A 19,765-nucleotide genomic window follows, 5' to 3' on the forward strand; every position below is an offset into this window, starting at 1 on the left:
TGGATGCTAAAATCTGCACTGATCAGAGATGATTTTCTTTGCTTCTGAGTAGATGAATACTTGATTACAAAGGTTGATGGGATCAATACACCCAGAACTACACCTGTAACCTAGGTCAGTTCACAAGGTTTTTTAACGCCAGCAGTGAGACCATCACACTTGCCGACCATGAATGCACTGATCGGATTGACTTATTTTTTTCATTTTCCTTCATTTTTGTTCACTTCATCAAGAAAACTAAGCCTTCAGTAGTCATGTAGGTACTTAAAAATGATTTGGGAAACACTAAAAGCTTAAACAGTTTTTTTTGTACACAAATCTTAATCAACTACATAACCAACAGTGATTTGTTTGAAAACCATGCATGTTGGGTATAATCAGATGTCATTGTTAACATACAGGAGCGCTGATTGCTGAAATCCTGAACATACTTGGCATACAAAACACAAATATGATTAGAATCGCATTCAATGGAGAACTAAACAATGGCCAAGCTTGAGAGACCTTAATGAATGCATCCACATCTCCAACCACGTGAGAGCATCTCATCTCTAGCCAAGTGGTCCAACGAGAATGACAAGAATCTGCACGGAATTATGTTTGTGTGAAAACGAATTTACAACTCATTCCGTAATGTTTAAAAGGGAAAGATGAGGAAACGAAGTATAGCTATTGTGATTTGTAAATCTATAAACCATTCGCAATTTTTTTGATGTTTTGATTTTAAAAACAATTATATCTACTCTCATCTCTCATTTCCGTTGAACTCCATTGTGGATGAAAAATAGAAAACAGAAACATTTACTGAATGAGCTCTTATATAACACTGACAAATTATTCAAATATACAATTCATTTATCTGGGGCAATATTTAGACCATCGATAATAAAAGCATAAATGGTTAAAGAATTGTCACCTTGATTTATTTGCACTCTTTCCAACTAGACGCCCCATGGTGCTTAACGATTTTGTCCTGCACTTTTGTTACGAACCACTGCAATGAAGATTTACTGCAAAGTGGATTCAGAGATGAAATCTATTAGTGTGGCGATAAACTTTGTTCATAAAACATCACCTCTTTAGAAAATGTAAATAAAATGTATGTCAATATTGTATTTATTTTTTTTTTTTTTTGAGACTAGGGTATCCGAGTCTTTGACCCGACTAATCCCTAGGTCCCCCGCCTGACCCCACAACATTTGGGGAACTGGAAACTCTAGCAATTGCTAGGTGGGTACCTTGGGAGAGGGTCGAACCCCAGACCACTTGGGAGCAAACCAAGGGCCTGACCGCTAGACCAACAACTCTTTGGTATATTGTATTTATAGTTTTATTACTTTTATACCACTTGATAATATGTAAATGAACCCTAGACTTTCACTTCCACAGACAGCAGATAAAATACATGAGCCCACTGAGCTATTATACTAACAAAGAAGAGCCAGCAACTAGTGTCTAAGCATTTAAGACGAATTAAATTGAGAGAGGACACCTGATCAAAGAAAAAAAAAACACAGAACCCTTAAAAAGAACAAAACCTGCTTAGAATGTGGCTGGGTATTGAGTGTGTGTGTGTGTGTAGTGATCAGCCAAAGGCTTCTGGTGTCTGCACGTTTTTGAATTCAAATCCTAGAATCTCTGTTTCCGATGATTTCTGATACTTTTTTGTTTTGTTTTGTTTCTACTCAAGTTGCAGTTTTGTTTTCCCATCCACGTGTTCTGTATGGCCTACTGTACAAGATAAACTAGAAAGGATTACTTTAAGAAAAGTAAAAGTTAAGAGAATACAAAAAAGATGCTTGAAACTGTCAAGATTATTACAAGTGGGGAAAGAAAAGACTACATATTAAAGGGAAGTGAGACAAATTCTGAATCTCTTTACTGTTACAGGGATTTAGTTACCGTACACCTTATAACTTTTGAAGCACTAACAATTACAACAGCAAAAGATGTGGTTGGGGGAAAGCAAAGCAATAACAAAGACAGAACTAAAGGAGAATAGAAGGAGGGAGGGGGGAACAGAAATCTTAAGACAGGGAAAGGAAACGAACCTCAAAGACTTTGCAGCACCAAGAATATCTCTTACACATACATCATTTGGAAAAATCTGGACACGACGAGAAAGCTTTAGCTATTCATTTAAATGATCCAGAGTGTAGGGGCTTATGCTAGATTAGATAGCATTAGTAATTTGTTTAAAAGATTCATAAGATATGGTGTACCACCGATCCGAAGTGTACAGAAGATTTTACATGATGAATCAATGCTTGTTTTTTATGTACAAATGACAGCAAAACTGCTCAAACTAACAAAATTCTACTGTGTGAGACCACATACCACAAGTTATAAAAGCACTATAAAACTTCATCTTAATCCTATATCTGCTGAAGGAAATCATTTATAGAACATTCATGTATTACTCCCTCTCCATCAACCACAACACAATAGTTTCACATCACAAACTATACAGCCAATAAATTTGTATGAGTATATAATTAAGCAAGTAAACTGATGAAGATAAGTTGTGAATCTTGTATTTTGATACCTCAACATTCCTCAAGTCCATAGTCCCTTCCATTAGTTCAATGAGTAGCTCATGGTTCACCGATGTGGTATCTTCAATTATTTGTTGGGACAGACCTTTTGACTTTGGAATGTATGTCCTAAGTGACAACCTAATACAGTTTTCCTCAAAAGAAATGACCATGAGACCCGAAAATGCATCCTCAAACTGTTCGGTGGCATCAAGCCTGCATTCATGAAAGAAAACCAAATATAAAAAAAATTATATATATAGTATAATATATATGTATTATATATAATTTGAAAATGGAACAAAGAATAACACCCCATGTATATCATTGTTAATGATAATTATGAAATACATAATTACAGACATCCAAAAACCAGAACAAAGTGCCATAGTTACCATTTAAGTTTGCATTCTAAATCTTGTAGGGACTTCAAAATTATATGATTCTTGTCAATCTGATATTCAAGTTCCAGTAGCTGCAAGGTAAACATAAGATACCTTAAATGGTAAAAGAGCCAGAATCGAAATTTCTTTATTAATCTCCTGACATAAGGGTAACTAGCGAAGCATAAGACAGATATAGTGCTGTTTAACTACAGTTACAAAAAATACTTCAAAGGTAATGGAAAAAGTTTCACAAAAAATAATGTTGTGTCGAACACAATTATAAGAAATATTCAAATCAACATTTGTGAGTAAGATGCCATCTCAAAATGCCTGTATATATCATTTAAATCTTACGCTCTTATTCAGGATAATACCCTACAGGCAAACACTATTACCATGTACTAAGATTTTGAATGGAACCTTGAATTTGTCTTCATTATCTTTTCCATAGGAAGGGCAATCAGCATCTGCACCCAGTTTTGCTTTCTCCAGATCCTACAAATGTTAGGCAATAATGACGTTGAGAGATTTTGTATGTGATTAAAGTTAAACTCATACAATCATGTGTGATATGTGCATGGACATGTACATATACTTACACGTGTACGTACAAAAGCTACATAGATGAACGAAAGGAAAAGTAAAAAAAAAAAACAAAAAAAAAAGGCAAGAGATCATAGCAAGTGTAGTTTACTGCACAGTGGAATGATGAGAACTTTGAAAAATAGATATTAGAGTTACAATTGAAGAGTATTTGGAGAAATGGCTAAATCACAATATGTATACAAGCACGATAGTTATGACTAAATCCAATGTTTAATGCATTCATGGGAAAAGATCTGGTTATAGGTATCCAATGAAACCCAATACAGTAGCAATATGGTATGAGATGATCATATGCATGAACATATTGGTTCTAGGGTAAGCTTAACCAAGAATTCAGTACCATTCTTCGGTAGGAAAACAACCATCAAGCTTTTAAAAGGTTTAGAGGGACCAGCACTACTAAGGGACCAGCACTACTAAAGGCCCAAAAATGTCAATCTCGCATCAGAGGAACTATAAAATTAATGAAAATAAACACATCCAGCAGTAATGCTGTGTGTTTCTACCAAGTTCAGGGACACGAGCACAGAAAATCACCCATCTATAAGACTGTGCTTCATGTGGAAACCCTATCAAACTCAAGTGCAACCAACTAAACCTATGTTTGGCTTCTAAAACCAAGGTTTCTTAACAATCAGATTGGCTGGCATTACTTATATTACCACCAAAGAGGCTGATGCCATATTTTAACAATGTTTTATCAACAGAAAACCAACCTGCGATCCAACAAAATCCAATGAACATTTCAACTGCCCAATATCAACATTAAGCCGATTAAAATCTGCAGATACAAAAACAAAACTCATAAGAAACAAAAACATTATCCCCTCATGTGTCATTTACAAGTCAATGTGCAGTAGCATCCCAGACCAAGATTGTACCCTCACCTTCCTCATGGGTTCGAACAAGACCCTCAACTTCATCAGAAACCTTAGCGCTCTCGGCCTCCACGGAGCTAAGCTCCTGCTCAAAACGTTCCATATATGCTTCTAAAAATTAAACAAATCACATTAAGCAGCAAGTAAAAAGTACCAAATGTCACAAACCCACAACCGCCCAATAAAGTAAAAAACTAATCAGCTTGTAGTGAACTTACCAAAATCTTGATCCCCTAACAGACCAACATCAGAGCAATCAGATACTATCTTTTCAACTCTACTCTGCAACATTTACATGCACAATGAGAGAAAACTGTAAACGAAAATTAAGAAATTGAACCAAAAGAGAGAGGGGGGTAAATTCAAAATTACCCGGAGAAACACAGCGCAGTCGTTAAGTAAATCCTGAGAATCTGCAGTAGGTGATTCGGAATCATCGTCTCGGCGGCACCGCTCGAGAATCTCTTCGAGCTCAAGCACTCGTCTTCAAATTTTGGAAAGAGGGAAAGCATTAATTGATTGAGAAAATTGAACAAGAATGTGAGGCGGAAATAGAGAGAGGGAGAGAGATTGAGACCTGTGAATGGTGGTGAGGTCGGGTGGTGGGGCTGATGAAGAAGGAACCGGGTCTTCCATTTCTTCCGTCACCGGCTCCCGCCCCTAAAACTCCGAAAGTGAAAGCGGCAGCGGAGTTTGAAATAGCAGAGGGTGATGGAGAGAAAACTGAAGAAAATGAAACAGCGGATTGTGGGCTGCGTCTGAATTTGGGCCGACCCGGTTTTAAACTTGACTTAATCACAGACACAATAACACTATACGTTGTAGATATAGAGATGATAAATAAATTATCTAGGTCATTTCTTCAATAAATAGTAAATTAATTGATTAATTTAAATTTAAAAAAAAAATAGTGATGCCCTAGATCAAGAGATTCTGTTTCATTTCCCCCACTGGGTAATCTAGGTCTTATAGCCTAGAGTTGGGAATCAATGTTGCAATTATTGAGGGGGTAAAATAAACCTAGTTTTGTTTCCTATTTTTTTATTATTATTTTTTTTTATAGAAAGACAGCCCAAAAAGTGATAAAATGTCGGTTATTGTTACATGATATCGATATTTTGTCCTGAAAAGTGTCGAGAAGTCAAAGTCAATTGATAATGTCCGGATATAAACAAAGGTGTGTCAGGATATGTTAAAGAGTGTCAGACATGAAACCATCAATCTAAAATGACATTGCTTCAAAAGGTAATTAGCGCAAACTCATAACGTACATATCTCATTGATCAGTGATACCCAGAAGGAGAAAATGATTATGGAATTATGAGTTGGTGTAGGTAGTGACAAAAGACAAATGATCAATTGTTGCATTTCTTAAAAAGCTGATAATATAGAGTCATAGAGAGCAATCAGAAGGTGATCGAAATTAGGTATATCAAAGATATGAAGAAAACACTAATTGTTAGACACCTGAATGCTATGTAAAAGGTTTGCTGGGGTGGATTTGATGTAGATTTGATAACAAAGAAAGCACGAGTTTTGCCTAAATCGCTACGTACACCATTAAACATAAATGTATAGGCAATACCAGATTCATTGGCGACGCACCATATATTATATATGTCACTGACTTTGAGAGTGGAACACTACTTAGTGATCGAGGTGAGGAGGGTTTCAATTTGACTTCAGAAAACGCGTTGGTAATAAAAAAGAAAACAAAGAAATAGATGAACTTGCCTAGATGCTGCCTCACTTTAATTAATTGGCATTGACATGTAGCCATGAAGATAATAGGAAACAGCTAGCATTGTCTGTAAATATTTAAGTATAACAAGAAGTCGATCGACCCCCCGTCTTTTAAGTTATCGATTCACATATGTAGTCAACCATTCTGAAAGCTCGTTCTAGTTAATCTACTTTGATCGAACAATCTGCTCTCAATGACAGAATTTGAAGCAGCTTCCTTCTCCTCTTCTTCTTCCAACCATCCATGGAAATACCATGTCTTTCTGAGTTTTAGAGGGGAGGATACACGCAACAACTTCACAGGCCATTTGTGCCGCGCGTTGCGTCAGAAGGGAATCAACACCTTCATGGATGATGAGCTCACAAGAGGAGAAGAAATATCTACGGCGCTTCTCCAAGCAATTGAACAGTCGAGGATTTCAATCGTTGTGTTCTCTGAAAACTATGCATCCTCCAAGTGGTGCTTGGATGAACTCGTCAAGATCCTCGAGTGCAAAGAATCAAAACAGCAACTGGTTCGACCAGTCTTTTACAAAGTGGATCCGTCGGATATACGAAACCATAGAGGAAGTTTTGGTGAGGCATTGGCTAATCTGGCACACCGATTCCAACATAACGTGGAAAAGGTTCAGAACTGGAAGGCGGCTCTTTCAAAAGCAGCAAATTTGTCTGGATGGCCTCTTTCAAAAGAGTAATTTCTCAACCTTAATATAATATAATCATGCTTTAATTTATGTAATAATATAGTAACAGTAGTAGGTAACTTTTCTTCAGTATGAAACTATGAGGTAGCTAGTTCATGGTCTTTTTTCCGGCATTCACTCTGAACATGTCGAATGTAATGAGGTATCCCATTTAGCTCGCTTTGAGATGATGATGATGGTACTTGATTGCTTATGATATTCATGTTTTTTTTTTGTCCAATTGTAGGAGACTCTGATGTTACATCCCCTCATTTTATCATTCAATCTTTAATAATATCATATAATAGTGATGGCCTAACCGCCTAACCTTCATTTGGGTTCAACCTTGAAAAGGCCAAAACGAAAGAGTATGAAACTGACTCTAGCTGTGGAAGTAAAATGAATATTGTAATTAATCCTAATACACTATCTAGTAAATATTTGTTTTTCGATCTGCAAGTGTATTTCTATTTATATTTTTTAGGTGTTTCTAAATTATTATTGACACCTAAAAATGCCATTTGATCAAAATGAGTTTTATGTACCTTGTCAGGCAGTCTGAATCTAAACTTATTCATGACATCGTGGAAGAGATCTCAGAGCAAGTTGTAAAGCATACGTATATGGATGTGGCAAAGTACCCGGTTGGGATAGAGACTCGTGTGCAAGATATAAATAAGTTGTTAGGTGTTCAGGGTAAAGATGTTCAAATGATAGGGATATGGGGGACTGGTGGAATAGGTAAGACAACAATTGCCAAAGCTGTCTATAATTCAAATGCCCACAAGTTTGAAGGTAGATGTTTCCTGGAAAGTGTGAGAGAAAATTCAATGTGCTATGGAGGCTTAGTCAGACAACAAGAGGCCCTTCTTTTTGAGATTCTAGGGAGAAAAATTGAAGGTGACCAATGCTGCTATAGGAATCACTACCATAAAGGAAAGGTTGCGCTATAAAAGTGTTCTTCTAGTTCTTGATGATGTGAATAACCTGAATCAGTTAAATAACTTAGCTGGCGGACTTGATTGGTTTGGTAAGGGTAGTCTAATTATCATAACCACAAGGGATAAAAGATTGCTGGTTGCTCATAACATTGACTTAATGTACAATGTCAAAGAATTAGATTATCATGAAGCAGTTGAGCTCTTCAGTTGGAATGCCTTCAGAAGAGAAGGACCTTTGGAGGTTTATGTGGAACTCACAGAACGTGCTATAGGCTATGCTCAAGGCCTTCCACTAGCTTTGAGAGTTCTAGGTTCTTATCTCTGTGGTGGAAATCTAGATACATGGAAAGCTACATTAGATGGTTTCAAAAGTCCTCAAATTCAAGAAATTCTCAAAGTTAGTTATGATGCATTGGTTGATTCTGCAAAGGAAGTGTTCCTAGAAATTGCATGTTTCTTTAAAGGTAGAGATAGGAAATACGTGATAGAAATGCTACCAGGTTGTGGCCTCAACCCTGGCAATGGTATTAATGTGCTCACTGAAATGGCCCTCATCAATATTGATGAACACGACTGTATCCGTATGCATGACTTGCTAGAAGAAATGGGTAAAGACATAGTTCACCAGGAGTCGCCCAATGATCCTGGAAAACGTAGCAGGCTGTGGTTTCATGATGATGTTTATAACGTTCTGACAGAAAATACAGTAAGTGCATATTCTAATCTATCTCATGCAAGTATAATTATTTCTAGTTTCTTATCTTATGACAAAACTATATAAGAAACACTTGCATTTTACATGAGAGAGTTTCAAATAATTAATATCATTGCATTTTCATACTAGGGAACAACTAAGATTACAGGCATCAAGGTGGAGCTGCCCGAAGAATCAGATGAGATATGCTTAAGTATTACCACTTTCTCAAAGATGCGTAATCTTAGACTGTTATACACCGAGCTGGATGCTTTTCTGGAGTTCTTGATTATCTGCCCAATAGCTTGAGGGTTGTAGATTGGCCTAACTGTCCCTTCCAATCTTTGCCATCTAATTTTAATCCAAGGAATCTTGCTGTACTCAAGATGCCTAGGAGTCGCATAACAGGACTGGTGGAGGGATTCAAGGTATGCAGACTATTTTTCACTCGTTGTTGTGTGAAAGAATCTTTCCATCTCTGTTTTTTCAATCCATTTCTGTTTTATCTCGCAGAATCTTACAAACCTGACATCCATAAATTTAAGTTTTTGTGAACATCTAACAAAAGTCTCCGACTTGTCCAAAATCCCGAACTTACAGATGTTGAATCTATGTTATAGTAGAAGCTTAGTTGAAGTACATCCTTCTGTGGGATTTCTTGATAAACTTTCGACATTGAATCTTGATGGATGCTCTAGCCTTATAACTTTTCCAACAAGAGTTAGATGGAAATCCATGATTGAGCTCCGGCTTGAATACTGCAGAAGCCTTGAGAATTTTGTAGAAATTGTGGAAAAGATGGATTGTCTTTGGAGATTGACTCTATGTGGGACTGGCATAAAACAACTGCCTTCATGGATTGGATACCTCACTTCCTTGAGAAAATTGGACATGTCTGGAACTCCCATTGAAGAATTGCCTTCATCCATTGGAAATCTCGTTGAGCTTGAAGAATTAAATTTATATACATGTATAAACCTTAGAAATGTGTGTTAAAAACCATATACATGCTCACAATATATGCACACAATCATAAAAGGGATTAAGGCTTACCTTCAGCAATCACTGGCATGGATTCCATCTTATGCTACAAACACGAACACTGAATATGGCCTTCTGTTACTTACCAACTTGCTTCTCAATGGACAGAACAATATGCAAAACGTCGGTAGTAATCAGGGACCAATTCATCTGTATATATAGGAGACTTAACCCTCAAGAAGCTTCCCATTAAAGCTATCCATATCGGTTTAGGTTTCCTAGTTAGATTCTTAATGTAACACTTCATTGTAATCTTTCTTGCAGACTAAGAATAGGATTACTTACCTTAATGAATAGATACATTGCTTCATTAAGTTACAAGTATTGATTTACTGTTTGTATCCATGTTAAACTAGGATTGATATTAAGCTAATCATCAATTACTTTATGATGATATGTGTTATGTCCATATTTGATCTTACAATCTCCCCCTTGGACTCACACATATCATGCTCGATGATTTGAACCAGAGAACATCAAAACCTACTTAACTTACTGAAGTGCGCGCCAGATAACAAACTTAAATCGAAAATCCATTCCAACATGGTCAGATCACAGTTACTTATGCAGAGTAAGAAACAGTATACATTTTAACAAAAATGCAGAGTTTCAAAACCACAAACACAAGCTCCTGCAATCCACATATGTCAAACCAGAAGTGATACAATATATGTTAATGTGTATCAACAAGTAAACATATATTAGGTCCTACTTTATGTTTCTAAAACCAAAAACTCAAGCAAATTTACTGAACACTGATGGCTTAAAGATATTGCTTGAACCTTAATATCATGCTTCACATGATTTAAGCCATCTGATAGCAAGTATAACTTTAAACACAAAATCGATAATTTTCAGAACATTCAACAAAAACTGCAGTAATAACCAAAATCTGAAAATACCTCAAAATTTATTAATAATAAAATCTGTCATTACAAACAAGTTGTAATAAACAAAATAAAAGATCACAACTAAAACACAAGAACTCAAAAAACCTTAGAATTTTAAATGCTCCAACTGGACTAACTTTCTACTGAACCTAAGCATCTAAATTAGCTAAAATTCCAATGCTTGCTGTATGTTTCTGGAATGCTGCTACTGACAATGCCTTGGTGAAAGGATCTGCTAGCTGTGAATTTGTGTCAATACTCAAAACAGCTATTTCACCATGCTTTACTCTTTCTCTAACACTGTAATACTTTAGATCAATATGCTTGGAATTATTTGACCTTTTACTGTTCTTGCTAAAGAAAACTGCAGCCTCATTGTCACAATAAATTACAAGTGTTCCAGCCACAATGTGACTCAATACTTTGGTCTGCATGAGAAAATTCCTAATCCAAAGTCCTTCACACACAGTTTCATATACTGCAATAAATTTAGCTTGCATAGTAGAAGTTGAAACAAGTGTTTGTTTCATGGTTTTCCAAGCAATAGCACCTCCTGCAAGCAAGAACACATATCCACAAGTGGACTTCTTGGAGTCTGGATAATTCCCTGCAAAATCCGAGTCTGAGAATCCAATGAGTTTCAGATCCTCCACTTGCCTATAAACTAGCATGTGGTTTTTAGTTCTCTGCAGGTATCTCAACACTTTCTTCCCAGCTACCCAATGTTCATGGCCTGGATTAGATTGGAATCTTGACAAAATCCCTACTGCAAAAGACAAATCCGGCCTAGTGCAGACTTGTGCATACATGAGACTTCCTACAAGTCTGGCATAAGGCTTTGACTCCATATTTTCTTTCTCAACATCACTATTGGGACTTTGCTTCTTGGTTAACTTATCTCCTTTGGACATGGAAACTTCTCCAGCTGCACACTTCTCCATACCAAATCTCTTTAAAATTTTGGTAACATAATTCTGTTGAGACAAACCAAGTAGTCTCTGTGCCCTATCTCTTTTAATCTCAATACCTAGTACATAGGATGCTTCTCCTAAGTCTTTCATGTCAAAATTCCTTGACAGAAAACTCTTGGTATCTTTAAGCAATTTAATATTACTGCTAGCCAAAAGTATATCATCCACATAGAGTACCAGAAAAATAAAATTGTTCCCAACAGTCTTCAAATAAACACACTCATCAACAAGATTTTCTGTAAATCCAAAAGTAGAAATGACAGAATCAAATTTCTTGTACCACTGTTTAGAAGCTTGTTTTAGGCCATAAATTGATTTTCTTAACTTACACACTAAGTTTTCACTTCTAGCTTGTACAAACCCTTCTGGCTGCCTCATATAAATCACTTCATCTAGTTCACCATTCAAGAAAGCTGTTTTAACATCCATCTGGTGCAGCTCCATATCAAAATGAGCCACTAAAGCCATGATTATCCTAAACGAGTCTTTTGTAGAAACTGGAGAAAAAGTCTCAGTAAAATCAATGCCCTCCTTCTGTGTAAAACCCTTGGCAACTAATCTTGCTTTATGTCTCTCTACATTGCCATTTGCATCTCTTTTGGTTTTGAAAACCCATTTACAACCTATAGGCTTCTGGTTGGGGTCAGGTTCAACTAATTCCCAAACTGCATTTTGGCTCATGGAATCAATTTCTGCTTCCATTGCTAGCTGCCACTGATGTGATTCACTACTCTCAATGGCCTGATTAAATGTAGTTGGATCATTGTCCTCTGCACAGTCCATTTCAATTTCTGCTTCTTGTAGATAAACAATGTAGTCACTCTCTTCCCCCCCATAAGTTGGTTTTCTTGCTCTCTGTGATCTTCTAGGTTGAGCCACTGGATGATTTTGAGGTTCAGTTACTTGACCAGTTACGTGGTCAGTTACTTGGTCAGTGACATGGGCAGTTACATGGGCAGTGACATGGTCAGTGACATGGGCAGTGACTTGACCAGGTACAGTTACTTGGGTAGTTACATGGTCAGTTACTTGGCCAGTCACTCGACCAGGTATAGTTACTTGGTCAGTAACATGGTCAGTTACGTGGCCAGTGACATGATCAGTTACATCTTGTTCTAAAGGCAATGCTACACTTATATTCTCATCTGACACAATTTCCTCAAAATCTGAGGTTAAATCCTCAAGGTTTGTATTGTGAACTTTTTCACTTAGAAACTTTACTTGATGTGTTTCAAAAATTCTAGGTGAATGATGAGCAGAATATAATTTATAGCCTTTAGATTTATCTGGATAACCTATAAAATAGCAACTAACAGTTTTGGGGTCAAGTTTATTCAAGCTTGGATTATAAATCCTAGCTTCTGCATGACATCCCCAAACATGACAGTGATGAAGACTAGGTTTCCTGCCACACCAAAGCTCAAAAGCAGTATTTTCTATGGCTTTGCTAGGTGTCCTATTGCAAATATAATTTGCAGTTTTTAAAGCCTCACCCCACAGAAATTTAGGCAAACCAGTTGTACACATCATACATCTAACCATGTTCAAAAGAGTCCTATTCTTTCTCTCTGCAACACCATTCTGTTGTGGATTATAGGGTGTTGTGTATTGAGCTTTAATTCCATTGTCTTGCAAAAACAAGGCAAATGGACCCTTTTGTTGGCCGGATTCAGTGTACTTTCCATAGAACTCTCCCCCTCTATCTGACCTCACTGTTTTGATTTTCTTTTCCAGTTGATTTTCTACCTCAGACTTAAAGATTTGAAAGGCTTTCAATGCTTGTGCCTTTTCTGAAAGTAGATAAATATAACTGTATCTAGAAAAGTCATCAATGAATGTGATAAAATACACATTCCCACAGATAGTTTGATGCCTAAATGGTCCACATATATCAGTGTGTATGAGTTCTAATAAATTTTGGCTTCTATATGCAGTCTTCTTTCTAGTATTAGTTATTTTTCCCTTAAAGCATTCAACACAGTCTGTTAGATCAGAAAAATCAAGTTCATTTAGGATGTTGTTTTTCACCAAAATTTTCAGTCTCTCTTTTGAAACATGGCCGAGTCTTCTATGCCATAAAAATGCAGACTTTTCATTTAGTTTGGTTCTTTTAACACCTGTTAAAGTGTTAGTACTGTTTGTGTTATTTTCAACAAGTAAAATTTCTTGTTGAGCCATTGAACAATTTAACTGTAAATAATCATTCATAATAACACCAGAACCAATTTGAACAGAATTTTTAGAAATAAGAATTCCATTACTATCCATAACAAGTCTACAACCAGATTTTACTAAAAGAGAAACCGAAACCAAATTCCTTCTCATGGAAGGTACATAAAAAACATTGTCCAAAACTAACAATTTTCCTAATCCTAAATCGAGCTTTAAGGTTCCAATAGCCTTGACTGCCACTCTCATGCCATTGCCTACACACAGGTTCACTTCATCACTTTTTGGGATTCTCCTCCTTATGAATCCCTGCAAAGAATTAGTAATATGAATAGGTGAGCCTGAATCTATCCACCAAGACTGTGGTTCAACATTTATAAGATTAATTTCTAAAGAAAAAACTGTATTAGAAAAAATCTTACCCTTTTTGGCTAACCAATTTTTATAGCCAGTGCAGTCCTTTTTCATGTGTCCTACTCTTTTGCAAAAGTAGCACTTGAACCTAAATGGCCTATTTTCCTTGGCCACTGCAGCTGTTGAACTCTTAGTTATGGCTTTGATAGGCTTGACCTTATTTTGGGGCTTTTTCCTTTTAGGCTTCTCAATGAGATTAATGGTTGTAGCAGGTTCCTTTTCTTCCTTGATCCTAGATTCTTCATCCACACAGATGGATATAAGTTCATCTAGAGTCCAGTTTCCCTTTTGAGAGTTGTAACTGGTCCTAAGATGACTAAAACTGTTAGGCAAGGAATGTAGTGCATAATGCACTACCTGCTCATCCCTAACCCCCATCAAGAGCTCCCTGAGTCTGCCATTTATATTGATCATCTTCATAATATGCTCTCTAACTCCCCCTGAACCCATGTACTTCAAATCATGAAACTCCTTGGTTAGCCTAGCAGCTTCTGCCTTTTCACTTTCTTTAAACTTAGCACCTATGAGTTCCAAAAAATCTGATGCTAGCTCAGGTTCTTCTATACTTCCTCTGACAGTCTTGGACATAGAGGTACGAATGAGGTTCTTAGCCATTCTATTGGATCTATGCCACTTCTTGTAAAGATCAGTTTCCTTCTTAGTGCTCTTTTCAGTTAACTCTTCAGGTTTGTCCTCAGTGAAGCAATAGTCTATGTTCTCATGCATTCCCATATAGTTCTCTACAGAATCTAGCCAAGCTCTATAGTTGGTTCCAGTTAGCATCAAGACACTGTTCAAGTTCATGTAAGAGTTACCTAAGGAGCAAAACAAAAATTCGTGTGAGTTCTCAATTTGTAAAGAAAATAACTTTAAGTTTTCTGTGTTTTATTTAGCTTTAAGCAACCAAAACAAGAACATACAGAAAACCTAAACAATCCATACTTGCATTCATATCAGTCCATAACCAAAAATAATGTTAAGCAACACTTTTGAGCAGAAACATAACATCCTGGAGTTCTTTATCAATATACCATGTTCAATGAAAACAAGTTATCCAAAGAAATTTATCCACATCTTTAGACAGAAGAAAAATTTCTAAGTATCCGTATTTATTTTCATCAAGCACGCATATTGCTGTTTTGTATTCTAAAACCATACTTGACCACTTCTTTGGAAGATAAAACTGAAGCATAGTTTTAAAACACAAAACACAATTTCAGTTTTGTTACTCGATCAGTTACTTGATTAGTTACCTAACCAGTTACTTGGTCAGTGACCTGGCCAGTTACATGGTCAGTGACCTGGCCAGTTACATGGTCAGTGACCTGGCCAGTTACATGGTCAGTGACCTGACCAGTTACATGGTCAGTGACCCGACCAGTTACATGGTCAGTGACCTGACTAGTTGGTCAGTTACCTGATCATCGTTTTCTGCCAACATCAATGAAGAATGCTTTGTGCATCATAATCACTTATGCCAACAGAAAACCACAAAACCCATGAGCTTTTAACTTTATATTCTACCCAGATTCATCCTTGTAAGAAAATTAAGCTCTCATATCTGTCAATTTTAATAATGTGTAAAAAATTCTGGGAGATTTTTGTTCTTCATGCAATTTTTACACAATGACAGATACAATACCATATCATCAATCAATTCATCATGCATATTCAAGCACAATCAAAATTGTTTCGATTCCAAGAAACCACAAAACAATCAAGAAATTGTAAATTTCATCCGGTCACCATCTACTCTAACCTAACGCACGCCGGGAATGCAACTAGTGTTCTTGAGCACAATCAAAATTCAATTATCATGCTATGAATCGAAATCAATTTCCATAGAAAAACCTGTTTTTGCTTTTTCCCCAATTTGCTGCTAAAAATCACAGCGGAAGCGTGAATTTGATAATTAACCAGATGCAGCAATCGACTTAAGTAACTTACTTTGATAAGTTACATGACCAGTTACATGGTCAGTGACTTGGTCAGTTACTTGACCCGTAAAGCAAAAACCTTTTTTTTTTTTTTTTTTTTGTATTTGTTTTGCAAAACCCTAAAACGATTTTGATATATGTGAGCCTATGCTCTGATACCAATTGTTAAAAACCATATACATGCTCACAATATATGCACACAATCATAAAAGGGATTAAGGCTTACCTTCAGCAATCACTGGCATGGATTCCATCTTATGCTACAAACACGAACACTGAATATGGCCTTCTGTTACTTACCAACTTGCTTCTCAATGGACAGAACAATATGCAAAACGTCGGTAGTAATCAGGGACCAATTCATCTGTATATATAGGAGACTTAACCCTCAAGAAGCTTCCCATTAAAGCTATCCATATCGGTTTAGGTTTCCTAGTTAGATTCTTAATGTAACACTTCATTGTAATCTTTCTTGCAGACTAAGAATAGGATTACTTACCTTAATGAATAGATACACTGCTTCATTAAGTTACAAGTATTGATTTACTGTTTGTATCCATGTTAAACTAGGATTGATATTAAGCTAATCATCAATTACTTTATGATGATATGTGTTATGTCCATATTTGATCTTACAATGTGCCGCAGAGTATTTACGGGTTGCAACATCTATTGTATCTTAATCTCTGTGGGTGCCCAAATCTTGTTGTATTTCCAACAAAGGCGAGCTTTGAAGTTCCAGCAGTTGCAGAATCACTTCCTCTGGTGTTTCCAGCTAATTCAAACATCTCACATAGCAACTATGGTTCATTACAACTGTTTCCCCAGCTAACAAACCTACCATTTGAAGGATGCAATTTACTGTCAGTCTATGATTTCCTGGCTAGTCTTGATTGCTTGTTCACCTTAAAGAGACTCAATCTATCACGAAGCAATTTTGTTATTCTTCCTATATGTATTAGCAAATTTCTCTGGCTGTGTCATCTTAATTTGCATGGTTGCACGAGTCTTCGAGAAATCTTAGAACTTCCACCATATATAGAAGTGATAGACATTGGCGGTTGTGTGTCACTGGAAAAGTTTCCAACATTGTCCAGGATACTGGAATTCAATGACACTCAATTCCTCAATTCGATGGACTTGTCTAATTGCCATAGGTTACTGGTTGATAATATTGGCTTCGACGTTGAGTCAGAGATGGCAGATTCAGTGGAACTGAATGAGGTCGTGTCAAAGATAGCAGAGGCATTAGTACTGAATCAGGTATTCTCGTAGACCTCTCTCTCTCCTCTTTCTAATCAAGCAATCGTTAATACCATGTAACTAAACAAGTTAACTTATATGTCTATATCTATGTACAGGTATATAAGAAATCTGAGTTTGAGGTCATACTTCCAGGAAGTGAAGTTCCAAAGTGGTTTGATTGGCGTAAGCTCGAAGTGTGTGTGATTATGCGTATTGAGGATTATATATATGACCTTTCGATTGATATCCTTAGGACTTTGAAATGGGAGAAAACAGGGCTTGTTGTTTGTGCTGTTTTTGAAGCTACGCAAGATTATTCTGGTGACTGCAGTTTTGGTCTCCACATTACAATCAATGAAGTAGACATGGATGACTGCACTACATTAGGGTGTTACCTTGAAGCAACAGAAACAGAGCCATCAACTCATGTGTGGCTGAAATATATTCCACGGAATGTTGGCATCAAGAAAGAGGTAGATGCAAAGAGTGATCAATGGACACCTTATTCGTGTCAACTTAGCTTTTTCTATATTGGCGGTCAAGGGTTTCTCTTCAGAAGCTGTGGGGTCCACCTGGCTAGTGTGCCCTATGACGACGACGACGACCATGATTATGACGAGGAGGAGGACGACGGTGATGAAGATGATGTAAGTAGTGAAGACTCGGCAGAAAAGAGATATAGGAAGAGAACTGGTAGTATTTCTGAGCTGGGATTGAGTTGTGATTTTGACAAAGCAGAAGCTGCCACTGTATCTACATCATCATCAGTATTATCAGGAGGCATTAGTACCAAGCGAGGTGTTGAACACTTCGATCATGATGGGCAACCTGGTCCAACAAAAAGATTTAAATAAATCACCCATGGAGTTGACCTAATACCAGTGGAAGCGCTGACTGATGGATAAGTTGATTTTCAGGTACGAATTCACCATTTCTTGCTCTTACTCAATAATCGAAAACTTTGTTAGTTCTCCTACTAGTTAATGAATATTGTTTGTTCTTTTTTGCATTCTCAAAGAAGCCTTTCATCTGCCGAAGTCTTGAAGGATGCCCTTGATGTATGGCAGATCAGGCACTAGACTACTAGCTGTGCTGTCATGTGATGGTCAACTACTCTCTCCCTCGGCTAATTACTGCTTGCTTGTTCTTTCTTTAGAACTAGAAGATGGTCTGGGTTTGTTGTTCTGCTGGTTGTTTGGTGTGCTTGACAATTCTGTCCTACACTTTTGTTAAACCACTGCAATGTGGATTCAGAAATGGAATCTAGTAATGTGGTGCTTATTTTGGCTTCATGAAACACCACTTTTATGAAAAAGAAAACAAAACTTGGTTCATATTTTATTTATACTCCTTGACAGTATGGAGATAAAACCACCCCATCTATCAGATCGAGAATGGAAAAATTAGATATTAGAGTTACAATTGAAGAGTATTTGGAGAAATGGCTAAATCACAATACGTATACAAACACTATAATTATGACTAAATCCAATGTCTAATTAATGCATAACCTCATGAGAAAAGATCTGGTTATAGGTATCCAATAAAACCCAATACAGTAGCAAAATGGTATGAGATGATCATATGCATGAACATAGTGGTTCCAGGGTAAGCTTAACCAGGAATTCAGTACCATTCTTCGGTAGGAAAAGAACCATCAAGCTTTTAAAAGGTTTAGAGGGACCACCGGACCAGCACAACTAAAGGCCCAAAAATGTCAATCTCGCATCAGAGGAACTATAAGATTAATGAAAGTGAACACATCCAGCAGTAATGCTGAGTGTTTCTACCCATTTCAGGGACATGAGCACAGAAAACCACCCATCTATAAGATTGTGCTTCATGTGGAAATCCTATCAAACTCAAGTGCAACCAATTAAACCAATGATTGGTTTCTAGAACCCAAGTTTCTTAACAATCAAATAGGCTGGCATTACTTATATTACCACCAAAGAGGCCGAGGCCATATTTTATCCAACGATTTATCAACAGAAAACCAACCTGTGATCCAACAAAATCCAATGAACATTTCAACTGCCCAATATCAACATTGAGCCTATTAAAATCTGCAGATCCAAAAAATAAACTCATAAGAAACAAAAACATTATCCCATCACGTGTCATTTACATGTCAATGTGCAGTAGCATGCCAGACCAAGATAGTACCCTCACCTTCCTCACGGGTTCGAACAAGACCCTCAATTTCATCGGAAACCCTAGCGCTCTCAGCCTCCACGGAGCTAAGCTCCAGCTCAAAACGTCCCATATATGCTTCTAAAAATTGAAAAAATCACATTAAGCAGCAAGTAAAAGCTCCAAATTTCACACCCCCACAACCGCCCAGTAAAGTAAAAAACTAAGCTGCTTGTAGTGAACTTACCAAAATCTTGATCCCCCAACAGACCAACATCAGAGCAATCAGATACTATCTTTTCAACTCTACTCTGCAACATTTACATGCACAATCACTACTACACTTTGGGGCAAAGGCCACACTCTCCTAGCCACATATGAATTAAAGCGTGAAGATCTCCACCCAATTTGCTCAGTTGGTAAAAGATTCCCACTTTTCCGATTACAATCTTGTCTATGCAATTGTTTACTATATTTTTTCTATCACCTGGCCCAGTTTC

General features: G+C 36.9%; 2 protein-coding genes and 1 pseudogene across 4 annotated transcripts; 2 read left to right on the top strand and 1 right to left on the bottom strand.

Moving 5' to 3' along the window:
• Positions 1-257: 257 nt before the first annotated feature.
• On the bottom strand, positions 258-19,644 carry LOC112197220. 2 transcript variants are annotated; one of them, XM_024337823.2, is made up of 11 exons: positions 4,982-5,181; positions 4,777-4,888; positions 4,623-4,686; positions 4,414-4,515; positions 4,243-4,307; positions 3,341-3,415; positions 2,930-3,009; positions 2,546-2,750; positions 2,052-2,107; positions 917-1,010; positions 291-584 (listed from the first exon to the last, which is right to left on the bottom strand). In XM_024337823.2, exons 1-10 carry the CDS (start codon positions 5,038-5,040, stop codon positions 923-925), a joined length of 906 nt encoding a protein of 301 aa, XP_024193591.1. In that variant the 5' UTR covers positions 5,041-5,181; the 3' UTR covers positions 291-584; positions 917-922. The 2 variants fall into 2 exon arrangements, with proteins under 2 accessions (XP_040374018.1, XP_024193591.1); XM_040518084.1 differs by lacking the exons at positions 4,414-4,515; positions 4,623-4,686; positions 4,777-4,888; positions 4,982-5,181 and adding exons at positions 19,305-19,406; positions 19,513-19,644 and having other exon boundaries at positions 258-584.
• LOC112197218 lies at positions 6,284-9,557 on the top strand (annotated as a pseudogene).
• Positions 16,537-18,260, top strand: LOC112197221. 2 transcript variants are annotated; one of them, XM_024337824.2, is made up of 3 exons: positions 16,537-17,150; positions 17,249-18,049; positions 18,151-18,260. In XM_024337824.2, the coding sequence occupies exons 1-2, from the start codon at positions 17,022-17,024 to the stop codon at positions 17,984-17,986; spliced, it is 867 nt and encodes a 288-aa protein (XP_024193592.1). In that variant the 5' UTR covers positions 16,537-17,021; the 3' UTR covers positions 17,987-18,049; positions 18,151-18,260. The 2 variants fall into 2 exon arrangements, with proteins under 2 accessions (XP_024193592.1, XP_024193593.1); XM_024337825.2 differs by having other exon boundaries at positions 18,154-18,206.
• Positions 19,645-19,765: the final 121 nt, after the last annotated feature.

The sequence above is a fragment of the Rosa chinensis genome, chromosome 4 (assembly GCF_002994745.2).
Source record: "Rosa chinensis cultivar Old Blush chromosome 4, RchiOBHm-V2, whole genome shotgun sequence".
NCBI classification, from domain to species: domain Eukaryota; kingdom Viridiplantae; phylum Streptophyta; class Magnoliopsida; order Rosales; family Rosaceae; genus Rosa; species Rosa chinensis.

Bases quoted from the DNA above. Each gene is read 5' to 3' on its own strand.
- LOC112197221 (XM_024337824.2), top strand. From the start codon at position 17,022: ATGGACTTGTCTAATTGCCATAGGTTACTGGTTGATAATATTGGCTTC. The intron at 17,151-17,248 runs GTATTCTCGTAG...ATCTATGTACAG, and splicing joins AGGCATTAGTACTGAATCAG to GTATATAAGAAATCTGAGTT.
- LOC112197220 (XM_024337823.2), bottom strand. From the start codon at position 5,040: ATGGAAGACCCGGTTCCTTCTTCATCAGCCCCACCACCCGACCTCACC. The intron at 4,687-4,776 runs GTAATTTTGAAT...TAAATGTTGCAG, and splicing joins ACTGCGCTGTGTTTCTCCGG to AGTAGAGTTGAAAAGATAGT. The intron at 3,416-4,242 runs GTTGGTTTTCTG...TAACATTTGTAG, and splicing joins TGGATTTTGTTGGATCGCAG to GATCTGGAGAAAGCAAAACT.